Source organism: Peromyscus californicus, unplaced genomic scaffold (genome assembly GCF_007827085.1).
Source record: "Peromyscus californicus insignis strain IS unplaced genomic scaffold, ASM782708v3 Scaffold_6__1_contigs__length_162567912, whole genome shotgun sequence".
Classification (NCBI taxonomy): Eukaryota; Metazoa; Chordata; class Mammalia; order Rodentia; family Cricetidae; genus Peromyscus; species Peromyscus californicus.
In genome coordinates, this window is record NW_026294584.1 from 107,230,066 (window position 1) to 107,252,623 (window position 22,558).

At 43.7% G+C, this 22,558-nt stretch overlaps 1 protein-coding gene across 8 annotated transcripts in view; it reads left to right on the forward strand.

Moving 5' to 3' along the window:
* The window catches only part of Nr2c2 (nuclear receptor subfamily 2 group C member 2), an 89,082-nt gene extending 67,406 nt beyond the window's left edge, over window positions 1–21,676 (forward strand). For all 8 annotated transcript variants that reach the window (XM_052719268.1, XM_052719272.1, XM_052719269.1 and 5 more), the window contains 10 exons: window positions 357–536; window positions 2,275–2,422; window positions 3,314–3,407; window positions 5,406–5,539; window positions 6,503–6,680; window positions 7,950–8,071; window positions 10,725–10,864; window positions 11,761–11,898; window positions 12,658–12,763; window positions 16,230–21,676. In XM_052719268.1, coding sequence (XP_052575228.1) covers window positions 357–536; window positions 2,275–2,422; window positions 3,314–3,407; window positions 5,406–5,539; window positions 6,503–6,680; window positions 7,950–8,071; window positions 10,725–10,864; window positions 11,761–11,898; window positions 12,658–12,763; window positions 16,230–16,404 — 1,415 coding nt within the window. In that variant the 3' untranslated portion in view covers window positions 16,405–21,676. The remainder of the gene's footprint in view (window positions 1–356; window positions 537–2,274; window positions 2,423–3,313; window positions 3,408–5,405; window positions 5,540–6,502; window positions 6,681–7,949; window positions 8,072–10,724; window positions 10,865–11,760; window positions 11,899–12,657; window positions 12,764–16,229) is intronic.
* The last annotated feature ends 882 nt before the right edge of the window (window positions 21,677–22,558 follow it).

Below are 22,558 nucleotides of genomic sequence, written 5' to 3' on the forward strand. Positions count from 1 at the left end.
ACAAATAAAATATCACATTTCAGCACAAATAAAATATCACCACAATGAGACTGGGCATCAAGCAACTTCTACAGCACACTGTAGTGTGTACACTGGAGCAGTGTTGCCTAAGCTGCTCTGTGTGTTGGGATGGTTGTGTGCCAAGGACAGTCACATCATGATGAGCTTTGGATTTCCATTGTGACCATATAAGGTTATTGTAGAAATATAGACACGTGAGGTAGACATATTGTTGGGCCGCCATTAACCCCTGTGGTGGCAGCTTCTGACAGGATGCACTCCAAGTGGGAGTAGAGCTGGGCAGCTCACCTCTGTTCATGATGAACCACATCATATGCTCACTCACTTCCCCTCAGGCCGTCACTATGGGGCTGTCAGTTGTGAAGGTTGCAAAGGTTTCTTCAAAAGGAGCGTGAGGAAGAATCTGACCTACAGCTGCCGGAGCAGCCAAGACTGCATCATCAACAAGCATCACCGAAACCGCTGCCAGTTCTGCAGGCTAAAAAAGTGCCTGGAGATGGGCATGAAAATGGAATGTGAGTAGCAGGGCCTCACCATGTTAGTAAATGCCTGCTAAGTAAAGTGTTTACATTTGACTTTAAATGAATGGGGAAAATACACAAGCTTCACTGTGCTTTACCTTCTGGGGCAGCCAGGTGATCCAGAGCGGACACTGCTGGGTTCCTTCCTTCCTTCCTTCCTTCGTGACAGGGTTTCTCCATGTAACCCTGGCTGTCTATAGACCAGGCTGGTCTCGAACTCAAGAGATTCTCCAGCTTCTGCCTCCCAAGTACTGGGATTAAAAGCATGCACCACCACCACACCATTGGGTCAATTCTTGATGGTGAAATCAAAAGAACCAGGTCCCAAAGTAGCAACACAAAAGAAGTCAAGGAGAGCAGTGCTGTATTCTTGTGAGTATAGCAGGGATGGAGAGGAACAGAGTTAGGGCACACACCACGCTAACAGTGCTGCATGGCTCCTGGAAAGATTAGAGCCAATGGATTTCAGAATTGTTTCCCGTTCTAGGAATGGGACAATGCAAAATCCACTGGGGAACAAGAAGTATGTTTGTAACCATACATGACTAGCTTAGGGTGGGGTTGCCCTGTGATATTGTCAGGCTATCTTTAGTTGTAAGCAGTGATGGGACTAAACTGGGCAATCACAGGCATAGTTGCAAACTCAAGGTCCAACTGCATTTCAGCTTAGTAGTAGGGCATCTTGACCCAAGGCTTCATTGCTTTCTTTTAAGAATAGTTTGTGGGCTGGGGAGGTGGCTCAATATGTAAAGTGCCTGCTGCACTAGAATGAGGTTGTGAGTTCTGATCTCCAGCACCCATGTAACAGCTGGTGTTATCACTCTGCCTGTAATTCCTAGCACTAGAGGAAGATAGGTGGATCACCAAAGCTTGCTGGCCAGCCAGTCTATCCAATCAGTGATTTCCATGGTCATTGAGAGACCCTGAATCAAAACAAAGGTGGAGGGCAATAGTAGAAAGCATTCATTGTTGACCTCTAGCCTCTGTACATACATGTACTATACACCCCACCCCATCCCCAAGATCTACTTTTCTTCAGTTGCTTGTAACAAACATACCTGTCATTTTTTAAAGTTGTTTTTGTTTTAATTACATATATGTATGTGTCTATGTGTGTTATGTACATGTGGGTGCAGGTAGCTGCAGAGGCCTTGGATCTCCCTCGAACTGAAGTTACAGGGAGTTGTGAGCCATCTGATGTAAGTGCTGAGAATTGAACTGTGGTCCTCTTCAAGAGCAACATGTTCTTAACTGCTGAGCCTTCTCCAGCTCCTGTATACCCATTCTTACACTAGGTTGCTGGAAGAGAAATTGCTGTATACAATTAACAGCTTTCAGTTTGCTGAAGCACTTCAGGCTGGACTTGGACTCTGGAGAGGATGCTCTATCATTTGTGTCATGGGATAATCTCTATGAAGGGTCCACTTGAAGATAGGCATTTCTTATCCAGGACTGAGCCCAACTGGTTAGTGACAGAAGTAAAAACACAGGGGACTGTGTTGGCTTTCTCAAGTCACACCAGAATGGCAGTTTCTCAGCAGGCAGCACCTGCTGTCTTGAGCCATCTGTATACCTTTAGGTTTTTGTATTGGGATTATTTGATTTTACTCTTCTTTCCATTGCTTAGAAAGCCCATGGTAACTAAACACCAGAGTTACAGATTTGCTAAAAGACCACTTTATGTTATGGTGTTCATTCATTTTACTCTTTCTCTTTAAATGTGTAATTTAAGCTGTACAAAGTGAACGGAAGCCCTTTGATGTGCAACGGGAGAAACCAAGCAATTGTGCTGCTTCGACTGAGAAGATCTATATCCGGAAAGACCTGAGAAGTCCTCTGATAGCCACTCCCACGTTTGTGGCAGACAAGGATGGAGCAAGGTCAGTCTCCTGTTCACACAGAGCAGCACTGTGATTGGCCTCCAAACTGGCCAGAGGAAGTGCAGATGTCCCTGGAAGGAGCACACACATGGCTCTCACCTGTCTGCCACAGCCCTGGCATGCCTCGTTCTCCCTTTGGAGTTCACTTAACATTGCTGAGTGTGACTCTGGGGCACAATTGATCCTGCAGTTTAGGCTTCATTCATACAGGAAAATAGCTGTCTGTAACTCAGAGTACAGGCCTCTTATTTTATTATTTATTTATTTGTTTGTTTATTTATTTATAATTCTGAACAGTTTTATTAAATAAGAATCACAGAGCCAAATGCAGAGTTAAAAGCCCAAGAGGTCAGAGCAGCAGCCAAGAGCTGAGACCAAGACCGCCTTCTTACCCCTCGCTGTCGCTGTCGTCCTTCCCCTCAGAAAGAGCCAGGCCGTTTATTTTATTTTTTTCCAGTATAGACAAAAGGCCCAAGGTGAAGAAAGGCCCAGATAATGCCACAAACTAGCTTGTACATTCTCTAACACACGCCGAACTGGTTTTCAAGAGAACAGAAATAAGGAAAACCAGAGATCTAAAATGTGTTACACAAAGATCTGAAGTTGGGGGTCTCTGAACAATTCTTTGAATTTTAACTTTGGGGAAAATGGCCACAGTTAGTATAGAAGGCCTAGGGATATGCATGTGTTCTGTCCTCTCTCAGCCTGTAGCCTGGCTTTGTGAGGTGCTCATCAGCAAGAGCAGAGAGCTGGCCACTCACCCTAGGCTGAGTGTTAGAGCTCTTCTCTTAGCAAACAGCCTTGCAGATAGGAAAGGCAGATAAATGCAGCATGAACACACTGTGCAGAAAATGTTAGAAGCTACTCTGGGTTTCTTTGTGTCTTCAATAGACAAACAGGTCTTCTTGATCCAGGGATGCTTGTGAACATCCAGCAGCCTTTGATTCGTGAGGATGGTACGGTTCTCCTGGCCACGGATTCCAAGGTAACATTCTCTCCTCCTGTGTGCTGCAGTGCAGGCTGCTTTTCCAACTACACCTGCTCTCCTGACCATCAGAGATGATGCTGAAAGCACAGCTTCCTGTAGCTCCATGTGCTTCTTGTGATAGAGCCATTTGAGGATTTGTTCTCAAGATGCTGGTGGCTTTTCAGACACCCTAGTCAGGGCTGACTGGCCATAGTCACCATCACATGGACATTCAATGCTTCTATACCCGATTAATATAATATTAATGTTATACATATTGGCTGTCTACCAGCATGATGTAGAAATAGCTTCTTTTTCTAAGGTAGCCTTTTGCAGAACCTCCAGTTTCTTCCCATTTGATATTCTGCAATAGGCTGACAAATGAGCCAGAGAGAATGAATTGTAGACAAAGATGTCTGTTGGTCCAAGAGGTTGCCTTCCATTGTAGTGACCTGCACAATGTTCTGTGGTTCTACCGTAATTTATTAAGCAGTTTTGTGTTTAAAACTTCTACTGATTTTAGTTTTTCATTTCTGTAATCAAAACACGGGTATATGTGTACACACACAAAAAAAGAAAAAACAAAACCCACACAGGTGTTTGTATATACACAGAGAGAGAGAGAGACAAGAAGGACTTGTACATATATTTCGTGGTTTATTTATTTTTGACTTTTTTTTATAAGCTGAATGTAATTCACAATCCACCTTCACAGTGTATAAATTTGTGGTATTTTAGTATATTTTCATGATTCTGGATTCAACCACCACCAATTCCAGAATGCTTTCACCTTCCTAAAAGAAACTCATCAAGCCAGGCCAAACCACTAAGCTACTTTTAGGCTCCATGGTTTTTTTTTGTTTTTTTTTTTTTTTTTTTTTTGGCTTTTTGAGACAGGGTTTCTCTGTGTAGCTTTGGTGCGTGTCCTGGATCTCGCTCACAGAGATCTGCCTGGCTCTGTCTCCCAAGTGCTGGGATTAAAGGTGTGCGCCACCACTGCCCGGCAGGCTCCATGTTTTTAACAATTATTTAACAATACATTGTATATGAAGGGAATCATGTAAGTGTGGCTTCTTCACAGCTGGTTTCTTTCACTTAGCATAAAAGGTTCATCCATGATATAGCATGTTCTGTAGCATTCCTTTCATTGCCAAAAAGTGTGCCACTGCCTGGCTGCCTCATGCTGTGTGTCTGTTCTTCAGATGATTAGTATTTGGATTATCTGTTTTTGAATTGCTGGCCATGTAAAATTGCTGGCCATGAACAACTTTTAAATTTAAACTTTGAGGAGCTGCCAGACTGTTTATGAATGTGACTACACCAATATGTTAGTCCCATCAACAATATGTGACAGTTCTGATTTCCCCACATATGGGAAAACGTTCTTTTCTTGGATTATAACATCCAACTTATGTGAGGAGTCACTGAGATTTTGATTTCAAGTGAGGTTGAACCATCTGTACATCTTCTTTGGAGAAGTGTCTTCAGATCTGTGTCCCTTTTAAAAGTAGGTTATCTTTTTATTGTGTTATTGAAGTCTTTCAATATTCTGGTTAATAAACCATACCAGACATGTGACTTGAAGATATTTCCTCCCTTCTTCCGGGTTGTTTCTTTACTACTTTCTTATATCTTCTAAAGCACAAAAAGTTGTGGTTGGGGGCTGGCTGACAGTTTTAAAGGTTTAGTCCATTATCATCATGGCAGGAAGCAAGGAAGTGAGCAGGCAGAAATATACTTTATCTATTTTTCTGTCATTTTATCACTGTATCACATGTGTGGATTTGTGTGTGTGACCACAACCAAGATACAAAAAAAAGGTTGATCCATTCTGATCCAATGGATACACAAAAAGATTTCTCTGGTGTGATTCTTTATTCACACCTTCTAGGAGCTGGGCTTTTAAAAAAAAAAAAAAGATACCTTCTTTATTTCATTGACCTTAAGTCATTCACATGTATGTGCTAGTTTTCTAATGTTACTGTTTACTCTTTTTATATTACTATTACTTAATAGGCTGAAACAAGTCAAGGAGCTCTGGGTACACTGGCAAATGTAGTGACCTCTCTGGCCAACCTGAGTGAATCTTTGAACAATGGTGACACTTCAGAAATGCAGCCAGAGGACCAATCTGCAAGTGAGATTACTCGGTATGAGCCCCTCTGATATCCTATATTCCCCAGGCACTGTTATAAGGATGGATGCTAGCATTTGGCACCTATGTTATAAATGTTTGTTTTATTTTTTTTTAATGCTAGGAATTGACCTCTGCTTCTTATGTACGAGACAAGTGCTGTGCCACTGAATTACATATTTCAAAAGTACCCCAGTTATGTCTAATTAAGAACTATAAAGTTGTCACAACAACCCCACACATTGCTGGTCTTCTACATTTAACTGTGGGTACCCACACTAAAAGAGGACCTGCTTATATCATGTGACATAAGGCAGTCAGAACTGTTGTTCATTCCCTATACCAAGGCCTTCACCAGACAAATGTTCTTTGTCTTGAGCACTGTGTAATGCACCTGCACAGAAAAGTGTACCTCTTCTTTTTGTTTCTGTTGGCTTGCACCTGTTTTCTGAATGGTATGTGCTAACTGATAGATAGCACTAGCTGGTTCCAGATGGCATTGGCTGGCTGCTCAGGGTGTTTCTTCCCTGTTGCTTGGCCCTTTTGTTTTGCTCTTCCATTCTAGCCTTGGTGTCAGGCCAGATAGGTGCATTCTGGGAGCCACACAAGTCTCTGCTTGGTTTTCCTGTTAATTTTCAATCTGATGGCAATATTCAGATCTTAGGCATAGGGGAAAGAACATGAGATCTAAATTATAAAGAATTCTGGATACCCTGTGAATGCTATTATTGGAAAAGGTAACATCTGTGAACCTCAGCACTCAAATTATAAAGTGTAGATAATTTACATCTTAGGAAGGTAGTTATGAAAGATAGAAAGTACATAGCTCAGTGCCTAAATACATAGGAAGAAGAGCTTCACTGCCTTCTGAGTGGAACTGGATTGTCTGTCTCCATTCATTGCTTCTTTAAGTAGAATCAGCTGGAGCTCTATTACTGACTTGCCATTGATGTCTGCTTCATTTTTTTTTTGCTCACAGGGCATTTGACACCTTAGCTAAAGCACTTAATACCACAGATAGTGCTTCACCTCCAAGCCTGGCAGATAGCATAGATGCTAGTGGAGGAGGGAGCATCCATGTCATCAGCAGAGACCAGTCAACACCCATCATTGAAGTTGAAGGCCCCCTCCTTTCAGATACACACGTCACATTTAAGGTGAGTACACATAAGTTAACAAGTGCCACCTGCCTCCCCAGTGTGTTGGAGCCAGGTACTGTACCAATGCTAGTCTACAATTTCAAAAGACAGACCTTGCAGAGAGCTCATTTTCTTTATTTTTATTTATTTATTTATGTTTTTTTCAAGGCAGGATTTCTCTGTGTAACAGCTCTGGCTGACCTGGAACTCATTTTGTAGCCCAGGCTAGCCTTGAACTCACAGAGGTCCACCTGCCTCTGCTTTCTGAGTGCTGGGATTAAAGGCGCGTGCCACTACCGCCTGGCGTGAGCTCATTTCCTAATTGTGGCAGAATCTTGAATTCCAAAGCATATTCCCGTTGCTTCTTTACATAACTGTTTCATAGTACCTTTGGTTCTGAAGTGACCCTCCAATAAGTATGGCACATCACTGCCAAGATAGACTGCTGTAGTGCTAGCCATTGAGGATCAGGGAATGGCTGCTCTGCCTCTTCCTTCCTGTGACAGCCTGGCCCCAACATAGTTCAGGTGGGACCTTGTTGGCTCTCTATATAGAGAAGTCATCAGATAAACTCATTAGCAAGTAGGCAGCCTGACTCTGATCTTAAGTATATTGCCCACTAGAGCCTTAGCCACCATCTTTGAAGAATACTAGTAGGTCCTCAGTCTTCCCCATGCTCTTTCTGTGTCTGCCCTCCTGACAGGGCATCAGAAGGCTTTCTAGTCTCTAGTCTCTAGAATGAGTCTCTTGTCTCAGTGCTCTGTACTACAGAGATCTAGTCAGTCACTTGACTACAGTTGCCCACGGCTTGCTTCTCAGGTTGCTTCCCAAGACACTAGAGAGCTCTTGTGGCCATCAGAGCATCTGGAGCCCTGGCAGGCTGTTCTTCCAATGAGATGTTATCTTCTCATATGGGCTTTCGCCCAGTACCCTTTCATTATCTTGAAGTTACCTTTAAAAACACTTGTCAGTGAATTAAGACAAGTAACAATTTAGCTGTGAGAGCTGTTGAAGATATCTTTGTATGAGTGAGCTGCAAAGTGTCTTACAGGCCTCTGAACCCTAATCCAGACTGCTGGACTCAAGTCATTGAGCAAGAAACCATGGGAGCTGGTGGGAGCCTTGGCTACATGGATACATACTCCACTAATGGCAGGTCTTTGGAAGTTCTTTGAGATCTCAGACAGCTACTTTGGCTGTTAACCTTTGTTGACATAGGAAAGGGATATGTTGACAAGGGCACCTGCCCTTCCTTTAGCTCGTGTCACAGTGCCTCCTATTTTCCAGCTTACGATGCCCAGCCCTATGCCAGAGTACCTCAATGTGCATTACATCTGCGAGTCTGCATCCCGCCTGCTTTTCCTCTCCATGCATTGGGCAAGGTCAATCCCAGCCTTCCAGGCACTTGGGTAAGTGGCCTTTATTCCTGGGTGTCCTTGAGTAGTGGCATTCTCCCATCCAGGAATGGCCAACAAGGTCTCTGAGGGCCTTTCCAGTGTGATTGTTCCAATTTACCTTATTCAGAGATCAAAATTGTATTAATGTAGTCAGTAGACTGGAGGAAATGGTACTTCTTGTATGTGCGAGGGACTCGTTGCTAGGAGCTGTGTCTGGCCTCTGATAGTATGAGTGTATCAGAGTACTGGTTTGTGTTTACACATCCCCTTGCCTCAGTGTTGGCCAGCCTGTGAGGACTACTGGCCTGTGTCTTCTTTTCAGGAAGCCCCCCTCTTGCTTGCTTGTTCATGTGTTTGGTGATCCTGTTTCCCTGTCTGTTCCAATGCCAGCTCTGCTACTGTGCTAAGTAACTAATGTCCAGTTGTACCAGTCTAATCATTGTGGCTTATAGTCTTGCTGGAACATAAACAGCCACATGAAACTGGAAATGTAGTGAATGGATGCATGCTGCAGGGTAACCAGCACAGTTTATATGTGGGAAACATTAGGTTGTTCACTGGTTCACAGCAATAGCCATGGGTAAGCAGATCCGGATTGAGAATCATAAGAATTACATTTGACAGCTGTAAGGCTGTAGGAAAGTCACTTCATTTCTGTGAGCCTTCAGTTTTCCTCTCCACAGAATCCTTTCCAGAAGTGAAAGCTGATAAAGCTCTTAACCCAGAGCTAAACATGCAAGGGGATCTTCAGATAGCAGTGTGCTACTGGGTTGGGCACGGTGGCATATGCCTCCCCCTCCCCCAACCCCCCATGTAGTGGTGACAGTAGTTCACCATATTTCATTATTAAAGGAGAGATGGACAGTTTGGTTTGTCATTCTCAGGGCAACTGGACAAGTAGTTACTATTAAACATTTGCAAATTCATGTGAACTCTGTGACATTGGCCTGCCCTTGATGCCATCTGGGAGATAGTTGACATCTCAGGATTGTCAGTACTGTTATGTGAAGATGTCCTGATGTATGGCCAAACAGTGATGCTCCCACTTCCCTGAGTGGGTTTTGTTGGTTTTTGTTTCCATTGGAGCAGTTTGAAACCTCCTCCAGAGTTCCATTGCCCAGATTAGCAGATTTTAAAGGATTTTTATTACAAATCACATACTATTTATTCCTAAGTTAATGGTCAGAATAGTGATCCTAACAGAATAAAGGCTGCACTTGAGACATGGGAATGGCTCCGTGTAGCTGGGCTGAGGCACCTAGAGGATACATCTGTGTCTAGACAGGCCAGTTTCTCTAGCTTTTTGGCAGCTTGGGAAATAAAAGGTTTTGCAGTGTGCCACCTACAGTCACTCTCCTGAGTATTGACTAAACAAAGAGCTGCTTCAGTTCCAGCACTAGCTCTTCTGCCTGCCAACATTGTTAGGGAGTTTCTGCTCTTCATAATCTGTAGTCAGTGCTTGTCATTTGATCTGTCCAGCTTCTCATCTTTGCTGGAGGACCTGAGTCACATACACCCATATACTCAGAGACAAGCTAGGACTATTAGGATTTAGAATGTTATGGGAAACCAACTTCAGTGGAGAAGCTGGGAATATGGCTTAGTGGTAGAATGTTTGCTTTATGCATCCCCAACCCCACAAAAATGAACTTTAGAGGGGTTGTGTGTATGTGTGTGCATGCGCGCATGCCTATGTGGGAGAGAAGACAACCTCGGGTATTTTTTTCAGGTACTGTATACTTTTTTTGAGACAGGGTCTCTCACTAGCCTGGAACTCCCCATGTAGGCTTAGCTGTCTAGCAAGAGAGCCCTATGGATTTCCATCTGTCGCAGCCTCCCCAGTGATAGGATTTTAAGTGTGTATCACTACTACTTCTATGCCTGGCTTAATAAATTTTAAGAAAACCTTCATATGACTATTCCTTTTTAAAGTTTTTAGCCAGGCATAGTGGTTCATGCCTTTAGTCTCAGCACTCAGGAGGCAGAGGCAGGAGGATTTAGCTATGTAGACCACAGCTAGCTTGGTCTACATAGTAAGACTTATCTCATGTAACATAGGTTAGCCTCAAATTCTCTGTATAGCTGAGGATACCCTTGTACTTCTGATCTTACTGCCACTTCCTGAGTGCTGGGATGACAAGTGTACCACCCAGTTTTACTCAGGGCTTGTATGTGTACTAGACAAGCATTCTACCCTGAGTGTCTTTTGAACCTCTGGCCTGAATGCAAATGTACACATTCACAGCTAACCATACATTCATGTACTTATACATAAACAAGCTTTTCTTTTTTAACTATGTATGCCTCAGCTTGTATGTGGAGATCAGAGGAAAATTTGGGGGAATTGGTTCTCTCAACCATGTGGATTTTGGGGATAGAACTTAGGTCACTAGGCTTAATGGAAAGCATCTTTATCTGATGGGCCACTTTGCTAACCCTGAAAAAGTCTTAAGAGAATAATTTATCATCTAAGGAACTTTAGTTAAACCCTACATAGACTTACTCAAGGACTTGGTCATTTTCCTGGGAATGACCCTGAATATATAATAGACCATTGTCATACCTTTGCTACCTGGTGGATGGTGCTGAGTCTTTGAGCCTATACAGCTCACATACTTAGAGTCGGTCACATGCACCACACTCAGCCTTATCCTTGTGTTCCCAGACAGGACTGCAATACCAGCCTGGTACGGGCCTGCTGGAATGAGCTCTTCACTCTTGGCCTGGCCCAGTGCGCCCAGGTCATGAGTCTCTCCACCATCCTGGCAGCCATTGTCAACCACCTGCAGAACAGCATCCAGGAAGGTAGGTCGTAGAGATATGGGAGTAGAGTGTGTCCATCCAATTTGTGCCTTGATAACAAAGCCCAGCCTGTGTCAGAGTTGACCTAGCTGTTTTTGGTGAATGGACAACTCTCTAGTCAGAGCTGCAGTGGCAATCTAATATTGGATAGTCAAGTGGAATAGCAGCTGTGGCAGTAGAAAATTCACTATGGCCCTGCAGAGGCTAGCCCGTATGCACTGAGGTATGAGTTGTCATAAAGGAATTAGCCCCTTGGCAACTACAGGGTGAATTAGCTGCATTACTGAGGCAGTGTGGACAAGGCAGCTAACTTAAGTACCTTTTTTTAAAATAAGTTTTTATTTCGTGTGTGTGTGTGTGTGTGTGTGTGTGTGTGCGCGCGTGCACCACATGTATAAAGTGTTCACAGAGATCAAAAGAAGGCATCTAATCTCCTAGAACCGGCATTACAGATTATTGTGATCCACTGTATGGTGCTGGGAACTGAAACCAAGTCGTCTGCATGAGCAGTGAGTGAGTGCTCTATAACTCCTGAACCATCTGTCCAGGCACAAGCACCTCTTATTACTTCACTTTTGTCTGGAAATACAGTTCTGAACCAGCTTGAAATGACTTGGTTCTCTTTAGAAAGTGAACATACCCTCCATTTGTCTGTGTGGCTCCTTAAAAGATTGGTCTTAGCCGGGCGGTGGTGGCGCATGCCTTTAATCCCAGCACTCGGGAGGCAGAGCCAGGCGGATCTCTGTGAGTTCGAGGCCAGCCTGGGCTACCAAGTGAGTTCCAGGAGAGGCACCAAAACTACACAGAGAAACCCTGTCTCGAAAAACCAAAAAAAAAAAAAAAAGATTGGTCTTGTTCTTAGCAGTTTTCCTCAGGGGCTATGTGATATTTGTTTCTAGATAAGCTTTCTGGTGACCGGATAAAGCAAGTCATGGAGCACATCTGGAAGCTGCAGGAGTTCTGTAACAGCATGGCAAAACTGGATATAGACGGCTATGAGTACGCATACCTTAAAGCTATAGTTCTCTTTAGCCCCGGTAAGATATGCGGAGGGGACTTGTGACACTTTGCCCTGTGTCTACTGATGTTTCTGCACACAGCCATGTTGTCATCAGTTGTGTAGGAGAACCCTTCCATATTTTACATAACCCAGTGTGTTCATAATGAGTGCTTTGCTATCTAGCTAACATCAATACAACATTTATTACATCCTTGCCTCTATAGCCCTGAAGAAATGTGCCTGGGGATTCATGTTCTGAATAGATTCCTTCTGTACCCTAACCAAACCATTGGCCAAATAAGACCACAGTCCAGTGGCCCTTTTTATTTGGGCTCTGTCAGTTTCCAGGTTCTCTGAGCATATATAATCCAGGCAGATTGAAACTCAGCTTTACTGTCTTTGTGGATAGCAATAGCTACTAAAAGGCCCGACTTTAGCAGCTGAAGAGGCAGAATTATTCCTGGTGGAAAGCAGAAGATGCTGGACTGGCCTCACATTCTTCATCTCTATAGCTTTTCTCAAAGCCTCTGGAGGTCAGTTGGGCTGATCTTTGACCTCAACAGCAAGGGCTGATAGGTTCCACCTAGGAGTCACACCCCCTCCTGGGTATCTTAACCTTGGAAAAATACAGAGGCAAAGCCAGTGTTCTGACAACTTCCCAATTCACTGAGCCAGCCTTCAGAGCTCAATTGCTTACATTTGATAAGTTTGTCAAGTTAAGAATAAAAAGAGATTAAGATGTCTATGACACTTTCTAAATACAAAGAGAAACTTGGGGTTACTTTTCTGTTTTTAGATCATCCAGGTTTGACAGGCACAAACCAGATTGAGAAATTTCAGGAGAAGGCACAGATGGAGCTACAGGACTATGTGCAGAAAACCTACTCAGAAGACACATACAGGTGAAGCACAGGGCCCTGCCCAACACAGAAGGGGCAGGGCAGGGGTGGGGTGGGGGGTATGGCTGGGCCAGATTCTAGCAACCTGTCAGAGCCTCCATTTGATCACTGACATCTCCAGGTATAGAGGTAAGAATGTACAATTATAATGGAGCGCTAGGCAGGAAGTTTGAGACTACTGGTGATAGCCAGAAAGGGAATGCTTTTCTGGAACTAACTCCTTGAGGCTCAGTTCTCACACTTTACAGAGGTACTCAGCACCCATGGGGAGAGGCAGCACTAGAGTTCTTGACAAAAATGAAATATGGCCCCTATAAAGAGGAGTGAGTTACATAAGGCAATTTGCCCTTAGATAAAACTGATGGGGGAAAAGTCCTTTTATATGAGTGAGAATTAATTAGTAATATTTTGACAATAGGGTGTGTGTATTGGCCTAATACAGATTTAGACAGTATTATAGTTGATCTGCCAAAAAAAAAAAAAAAAGAGTGGCAAGCTTTTCCAGGTCAAATTTTCTAACTCTCCCTTTCCTCTCAAAGTAAACAAAAGCAACAATCCAGAAAGACATTCAGCCTGCCTTTCCCAGACTTGTATCCTCTGTGTAGAATTCCACTGTGGGCTCCCCAAGCCACCAGGACTTCCTCTTCTTGCCCTGTGCTTCTCAAAAGAAATGCTGTTGTACCAGTGGCTCTGGTGGATTTTTCTGTGTAAAGTCAAAACAGTTTTGTAAACATCTCCTTCGCCCACATGCAAGTTCCCCAAACCAACTAATACTGGGACCACTGAAGACTAGAGTACATAGAGAATAAGATTGTCTGCTTATGCACCCATACCCACAATTCCAGTCTGGTCCTGTGTGCAAAGAGGTTGTTCTTTAAGGAGGCAACAGTGCTCCTATAGTTCTTGTGATCAGCAGATGGTTCTGGAGACTTCAGGAAGAGCTCCTCACTCTAAAACCAAAATTCTGCAACATTAGAAAGCAGGTGTGCCACTCCTGGCCCAGTCAGAGACCAGGGAAAGAGGACAGAGATGAAGACACCATGGGATTTGGGGCCAAAAATGAGGAAACCTTTCCTACAGAAATCAGAAACCCACTTAGGCATTTCCTCAGGGGAGGACTTTAGTATCTATAGCATATTCTGTTGTAATTCTTTTTGCATACTTTCTAGGAGTGTGTGTGTGTGTGTCTGTCTGTCTGTGTATTTGTAATACATAAATGTGTGGGCACGTGTAACTAGGTGCCTCATTGGTGGAGGTCAGAGGACAACCCTTTCTAGTTTTCTCCCTTCATCCTGGGCTTGAACACATGGTCAGGCTCTTTGGCATACTCTTACCTACTGAGCCATCTCACAGTCCCTGTAACTCACTTTTCAGGCTTTCCCATTTTTTGGCCTTTTTTCATATTGTTTCTCCTGAAGTACCCTGGCTTGCTGCCTCATTTAGCTTCTGATGCCCAGCTCCAGGAAGTCCAGCCAGATTCACTTGCTGACTTCCAGGGACCACTTGATCTGTTTATAGCTCCTTAGATCTTGTGTGGTGTCTTTACACCTTTGCCCTCAGGATTGAAGCATAGAGACTGATGGTGGCTGAATGAATGGGTAGTACCTCAGCAATATGCTTATAGAAAGTATATATCTTAAGAAAAAAATTTATGACAGGGTCTCACTGTGCAGCCTTGGCTGACCTGGAACTCACTCTGTAGCCCAGGCTGGCCTCACACTCACAGAGATCCACCTGCCTCTGCCTCCCAAGTGCTGGGATTAAAGGCATCTACCACCATGCATGGGACCTACTTCCTTTTTGTGTATCTATGTTGGTGCACACATTCTGTGGGGCATGTGTTAGAAGTAAAAGGACAACTTACAGGTCTGGGAATCAAATTCAGGTCAAAATCAAGGTTGGCAGCCTGCACCTTTACCCACTGAACCATCTTGCCAGCTCTCTACTCCCTTTTTAAGAACAAGGGGTTAGTGCAGTGGTTCTCAACCTTCCTAATGCTGTGACCTTTTAATACAGTGCCTCATGGTGTGGTGACCCCCAGCCATAGAGGCAGAGAGGCAGGTGGATCTCTGGGAGTTCAAGGCCAGCCTGGTCTACAGAGCTAGTTCCAGAACAGCCAAGGCTACACAAAGAAATCCTGTCTTGAAAAACAAAATAAAACAAAATGTGTTGCTATTTCATAACTGTAGTTTTGCTGTTATGAATTGTAATTATCTGTGTTTTTTGATGGTCTTAGGCAACCCCTGTGAAAGGGTAGTTCAACCCCACCCCCAAGGAGTCTCGACCCATAGGTTGAGAACCACTGGGCTGGAAAGATGGCTCAACAGAGCACTTACTGTTCTTCCCAGAACCCACATGGTGGCTTATACCTGTCTGTAACTCAGTATCCAAGGATCAAACATCCTCTTCTGACCTCTACAGGCACCTGGCATTCATGTGATACACAAACATATATGCAGGTAAAACATTCATGCACATAAATCTAAAAAAAATTTTTTTAATAAACAACTTAGGCACTATAGTAAACTTGGAACATTCTAGAAAGCAAGAGGGAAAGCATTACTTCATCAACCAAGGATACCTACTATTAATATGTACATATTTACTTTCAAAACGTGTTTAATTTATATGTAATTGGGATCATAAATTCCAGAAGGGTTTTAACCTTTTTTCACTTGACTACTGACATACTTTGCCTACCTTCCCATGGCTAACATGCCATGAGGAATCAACCATAAGTATGTGGTAAGCATCCTTCCAAACGCTTCCTTTATACACACATGTGCATGCAACACACAGCTGTGCTCCTTCTAAATATCCACTGAGCAATATGGATCTCTTTGCTTACCAGTAACTGTAGATTGTTAGGTCTTACTGTATAGCACAAGTAGGCCTTCCTCCAACTTTGACTTCTCTTGCCTCAGCTTCCTGAGTGCTGTGGTTGCAGATAGACATCACCACCTTTAATAAGTTTGTAGCAGTTCATTATAGGAATATTCCATATGTTAACCTATTGTCTATTGATGAATCTCCAACTTGTGTACAGGTGGGAAGAGTAGCTTTAAACAGCACAAGAACTTCACACTTACTATTAAACTCATTTTACACTTACGTTGTGTGTGGGCATGCATGTGTGCACTTGTGAAGGGCCGGGGACAACTTGTAGGAGTTGGTTTCCTTCCACCATATGGAAACTCAGGTTGTCAGGCACTGCAGCCAGTGCCTTTATCCACTGAGCCATCTCACCAGTCCTGTACATACATTTTTGTACTTTTTCTTCTTCATGTTAGACTTTTGTTGTTGTTGTTGTTGTTTTGTTCTTTTAATCTCAACAACCAAAGAGGCAGGTCAGTGTGGGTTTGTTTGGTTTAGTTCTGGATGGTTCCAAAAGGACCTCCAAGAGCTGTCCTGGGCTGGAACACAGGCAGCCAGACACCCCATTTCTCTAATGCCTACTCTTCTCTTCCAGATTGGCCAGGATCCTTGTCCGCCTGCCAGCACTCAGGCTCATGAGCTCCAACATAACAGAAGAACTTTTTTTTACTGGTCTCATTGGCAATGTTTCAATAGACAGCATAATTCCCTACATCCTCAAGATGGAGACAGCAGAATATAATGGCCAGATCACCGGAGCCAGTCTATAGTGCACAGCCGGCAGCTGCCAACAGTGGGATGCCTCCTCAGACTGTGCAGGTGCAAGGGAAGGGGAATAGCAGTGTCTTGGTGTGTGCAGGTGTCTCCAGTGTGTTAGCCACTTCCTCCTGTTCATCCCAGACAAGAACAACTAAAGACAGTAGAACGCTTCCCTGCCCTAAGAAATGTTTTAATGCCTTTTGGTGAAGCAGATTTTGGAACAATCTTTTAATTCAATTTGTATTTAGAATTTCTCAAAGGGCAAAAAACAATGCTGAAGTTTTATAATATCAGAGACTAGTATTAAAAGAACCTAAGAACAGTATGTAAATACATTTAAAAAGAAAAAAGAGTCCTTGGAATTAATAGCTACTAATTACCAAGGTAATGTTAGCACTTTCTAAGCACTTCTTATCAGCTCTGCAATGTTAACATCTTGCCCATGGACAGGGCAAATGGAAAGCTGTGTCCCTTTTGTCAAAATGCTAATGATTTCTGTGAAAACTCACTAGGGTACAGGAGACAATCGTTCACATTCAGAAGAGAGCATCACTTCTATCTTTGTGCAGTGGTGGTGCTAAGCTAAATTCCTGTGAGGGAAATGTGGGTTACTGGCATTGTATATAGGTGACACAACTGGCATTGACCCACTAAGAGCTGCTGTGCCAGCCAGAAACATGTATCTGCAGACTCTTCCAGAACCTGGGCTTCACTAATTTTCAGAATTAGATTGCAGCTTGTCAGAGTTCATGTGATGAGAGTAATTCTCCAGTGACTGAAAAGTGTGCCAGCTCCTTCTACCTTTGACCAGAAAGTGCAAGGTGGATGGTCTGCACCCTTTGACAACACTTCATGAGTATGACCTGTAGTCGTTCATGCTGTCCGGGGGCAGTGAGGGTTTCTGTTGCTGGCGTGCCTGGAGAGGAGCCAGGATCTGTGATCATTCAGAACCTGCAGCTGAATGGTAGCTATATATCCTTGCTGTCTTGTGAGGGAGTGAGCCTTATATAGCTGCACAAAAGGCATCAAGATAAATTCTTTCTGATCTTAAAAGTATTAGTGGTTTTCGGTGTACTGGGACCCCATACTATTCAGTTCTCCCAGGTGTGTACTAGTCCAGCAAAGCTCTCCAGGATGTTTGAAATAATAGAAGCAAACCACCCTCTCTTTCAAAAGAGGATCCAAAAGCAATCCTCAGACAGGGCACGTAGTGCAGGCCTGTAACCTTAGCACTTGGGAGGCTGAGGTGGGAGGATTGTAGATTCAGGGCCAACCTGAGCAACTTAATGAGTAAACTCCTTTTGAGTTTTAAAGGGGCCTGGGGGGGTGGGGGGGTGGTGACTTAGTGGTAGAGCACTTGCCTAGCATGCACTAGGTCCTGGGTTCCATCCCCAGTACCCAAATCAAAAAGAAAAAGCAAAAATAGTTATAATGACCATAGTTTCCAACAAGAATGCAGAATTCAGTTCCAAGGAAGTTAGACCTGACCAAAAGCTCTGCATTCCATGGTTATAAGTCTGCAGCAGCTGGAAAAAAGTGGAAGGTTGGGACAGGTGCTTGGTATCTACTTTTTGATTAGCAGAAATTAAGAAAATTACCTCCTATAAGGTTAAGTTGGTACCCGTTAGTGGACAGGGACAGCTATGGGGCTCAAGGCTAGACAGGCTGTTTTCTTTTGAGGAGTTAATGACACTTTATTCACTGTTAGTGGGACTTAAGTGCAGATAGTATCTCTAGCTTCTAAGTTCTCAGCTAGATTTTGAAGCCAGTGTTGGAAATAGTAAGGATGGCCAGTATAAAATGATGGAAAGGACTTAATTTTGCCAGCCCCAAGTTTTCTTTTTATGTGTATATTCAAAATTAAGACAAAATGACTGGACATGAGTACAGTACAGTAGGTCTATTTCATCTCTTTAGAGGGTTCCTACAGTACATCTGTACATCTTATAGTGGCTGGCTTTGCTTCTTAGGATTTTACAGTGTGAACATGCCAGTCATTTCTAGGCCACTCAGACAGGGTCTGGGCACCTCCCATCAGGCTATTTAGACCATCGTTGGATAAGAAGTGCCAACCTAGATGGCACTGGAGGGGGCAAGAAAAGATTTTGCTTGGAAAAAAGTTGGTAATTCTAACCTGCCTGGTCCTTTGTAAATCCTGTCATTGGTAATGGCCAATTTACAGGGCCACTTTGGGCGAGACTCCTTTACTGGTTGTCCAGATCTTTGTGGCCTTACCTTTAACACTTGTATCCACACAATGTTCTCATCAACTGAAATCATTTCAAACTTTGAGTGCTTCTCCATTCCATCTTGTCAATTAGATCTAGGAAGGTCAGCCCAGTCGTTTCTTAAGAGAGAGCCCAATCCACAGTCAGTGTCTGGGCTCCAGTTTTCAAGGTTATCCACCTGATCAAGTCTGTGATAACTCCAAGTCTGATGAAACAGGACAGGCCTGTCTAGATACTCCTTTCTCAGGTAGGTAGAAAGACACACACTGACGTGGCTACTCTCAAGTAACATTAAGATAGTTTCAGGTTGAAATTTGGGATAAAACAGGCCAGTAGATGTAGACAAAAACCAAATTCCCTAAGCAAGTCACCCAAGTTACTCCTCAAAGTGTTCAATACAGTGTGTCACCATCCTTCCAGTTTGCAGTATGTGTTGAAGGGGCTCATTTACCAGCTAGTCTCTTCCTGAGGCTGCAGTGGGGGTTGTGCTGTCTAGGTTTCTGTATTGAAGTTCAGATGGAGTCACTTATGCCCTTGGGATGACTCTGTAGTTTGTCAGTGTCAGTATTAGATGTGGACAGTATTCTGAGGTAGTCACTACATCAACCAGGGTGGCCAGTGTGACCCCAAGTGGAGCAGTAGCATCTATACTACACACACTTGTTTCTTGAAGGGTAGTCCTGCTCATGCACTTCCCCTCATCAGCATCCCTGACAGAGGGACCTATCTTCTGGGACCTGGTGTCAGGTGGGGTCTAGAAGCCTGTTGCTGCTTTCCAGTGGCTGGGTGTGCAGTGGGGCTGTTGGTACTGCTGAAAAGCACCATCTGACTGCTGCTTTTCTCCAGGGGGTGGATCCTAGGGACATCCCACACTGGCAGAACAGGTGCCCCACCTCTTTATTTGCCTAATTTCCAGTCTCTCGATTATGTGGCTCTTTGCAAAAGTCTTAACTCTGATGTCAATTTCTAAAGCCAACTCCAAAATGAGATGGGGTTGGCCTAGGTGTTTTGTACAAGGTTCTGGACTTCCTCATTGAGTGCCTCCCATCAGTGTGCACTTCCTGTGCACAACCTGTCCCTTCAGCCGCACTGTGCATGTCCAGAGTTACAGGCCTAGATGACTGAATGAATGTACATGTGTTCATATTATCTTTGTACAGTGTATATAATGTGTGTATATAGATGTACATTATGTATACAGACATGTAGCCACGTATCCAAACTTCTATGTTGTCAAGAGTTGATGCCAGCGTTGCTAATGTGAATGGATGTGGATATTGCAAGGTTTCCTTGACAGGGATGTACTGGTGAATTTCTTACCAACTTCATTTTCCTGGGACAAGGAGCTGCTGGAAAGGGCCAGGTATCACTCACTCCTGCACAAGGAAGCCTCAAGCCAGAAAGGTCCTGACAGGAGGGCAGTTCTCTAGGTTTAGAAGGGCCCAGAAGCTAGTGGAAGAGATGTTAGCCTAATATCCAAAACTAAGTGGTAACTATAAACCTGCTTTTCACAAATCAGGTTAGCCTAACTGAAAGGAACTTAGTAGCTGAGAGAAGCACTTGGTGTCCAAGGGGCTGCAGCAGTCTCCCTTGTTTACCCTGTGCTCTGTCAGCAAGACTTGGGTACTGTCTGGTGGTAAAGATAACCAGTCTACCAAACATTCTTTAAAAACAATGGCTAAGTTGTGGCATACAAACCACAAATAGTAAATTGTCCTTTTAACTAAGAAGCAAGTCAGGGGTTATCCTGATTTAACTACATTCTATAAAAGTTTTAGTTAATAGTAAGAAAGCTAAGGCTGGCATATTTTCCTCATCTACCACGTCTATTCTGATGAAATTTGTCTCCTATGATTGGGATTTTAGGTTGAGATGGGACTTGGGAGCCAGGGCCCAGCCTGGCAGAGCTGCTAGTGGCCATGGTGTGCAAGCGCCTGGCTTGGAGGAAGCCAAGTGCAAAGATCTTGCCTGACCCACGGGTTGTTGTTGCTCTTTGTGTTTGAAGTAATGGTTAAGACTGTAGTCCTCAGTGCCTTTGGTGAGACATGGGTCATTTGGCTTCAGCTTCCCACTTGTATCCCTGGCCTCACCCCTCGTGGTTGTTCAATCTTGCCTGTGTCATTGCCTGTTGTGACAATCACACTATTCAAAGTGGCTTTCCAAGTAAAACACAGGGAAGCTTGGCGGTCTCTAAATGAATCCTTCCGTTTTCTTTGGGGGCTATTGTCTTGGCAGCAACCTAAGAGAGTTTAAAAGTGGCTTAGGAAGGAGAACATCAGACATTTCTAATGCTCAGCAATACGCACTTTCAGTTAATTTTGGTATTTATAAATGGAATGTAGGGCAAATTCTCAACATTATATCACTGTTAAGTTTTAGTGTTTGGGTAACATTTGGTATAGACTGCACATTAAAAACGGCCTTTCTTCGGGAAAGTACCATCATCAGTTGTCATCCCAACAGCCTGCTCGTTCACGGATGCCAATGCACACACAACTCAAAGTGCTGGGATATTTTTCTAGTCTGTTTTCCCAATTAACTTGTAAATCAGTGTTCAACTAGTTTTATAACTGAAAAGCTGCACATTTTTCATAGTACCAACTAGTTTGTACCTGTAGTTTGGATTTCTCTGTTAAGATACAGCGCATTATCTGCCTCCCCCTCCTCCCCTTTTTAAAGGAAAGTCCAGAAGTGGAATTTTCTTGGGACCGGTTGTATAACTTTTGCCCTTCACACTATAGAAAACACCATGGATGCCATTACCTTTTGATTCCAGGTTTAAAACCTGCGGAGAGCTGCCATTTTGTACAGCTTTTCTCCCTGTGTAAATGAGCTATGTGATGGCATTTAAAACCCGCATGTTCTTTTTAAATTGAATTTTCTATCTAATCAATGTCTTCAGTCCTGAAGGAGAATCTGCATCGTTGTGTCTGTGTAGAGAGTTGCTGTGCATGGTTATGAGCGCCTTTTACTAAATGCTGTTCAATGTGGCTTTGTTGTTGTGGCTTAATACTACCTACATGAGGTTTATACTATTAAAGTAAATTAAAGACTAGCATGTGTACTGCTCATCATTTTTTTCCTCAAAACAGTAATGTGTAGCCTGAGCCCATTCCCTGCCTTTCATCAACACCTTAACCTTGGCCAAGGTGATCTCCATCAGTTGGAATGAACTGTGGTGGAAAAACTCAGACTAAACTCTCCATGGCCATCCAGCATGGAGGTAAGGACCCTACATAGCCATTTCCAGACCATGGTGGGCCTTACATATAGGTGTGCAGTCAGGTGTCAGACCCACATACTAGGTATTTGCTGTGGAGTAAAAAATGTATCCTCAGATTCAGTAGTTGAATGAACTGCTCTTAGGTCTTCTGGCCTTTACAATTGAGGGTTCAGAGGCCCGAATCAGATCCTGACAGAGCTCACAACTGCCAGTGACACCTCAGTATGAAAACTATCACTTCAGAGGACCATCATGTCAACTCAAGTCCTTGTGTGGTCAGTTAAGTTTCATGTGTGTGTAAAAAACTGTCATTCCTATATAGGGAAAAAACAGATTTAAAGAGATGATTTTTTTCTCAGTGCCATTGGTTTCATCACAGAAGTCCAGGCCATCAGTAACTGTGGTTCTGTAGAAGTTAGCAGCTGCCCATATGTTCCTGTAGCCTTGCCACAACTTTGGCAGGTGCCAAGGTCAGGACTAAAATCAAGCACTCCTGTCCCTTATATATTAGAGCCACAAGCACCTGTTCACTGCAGCCCCTTCAAGCCACCTGAACACACAGGTCTGCCGCAAAATCACAAACCAGAGCAGAGGGCGGAAAGGCACGATTCTGTAAATCTAAGCATGCCAGCCTCAGAAGCTGAGCTGAGTGAGGACCTGGAGAGTGGGAGCGACCTGGGTCTGAGTAGAGAAGGGCAATGGCCCTGCTCTGTT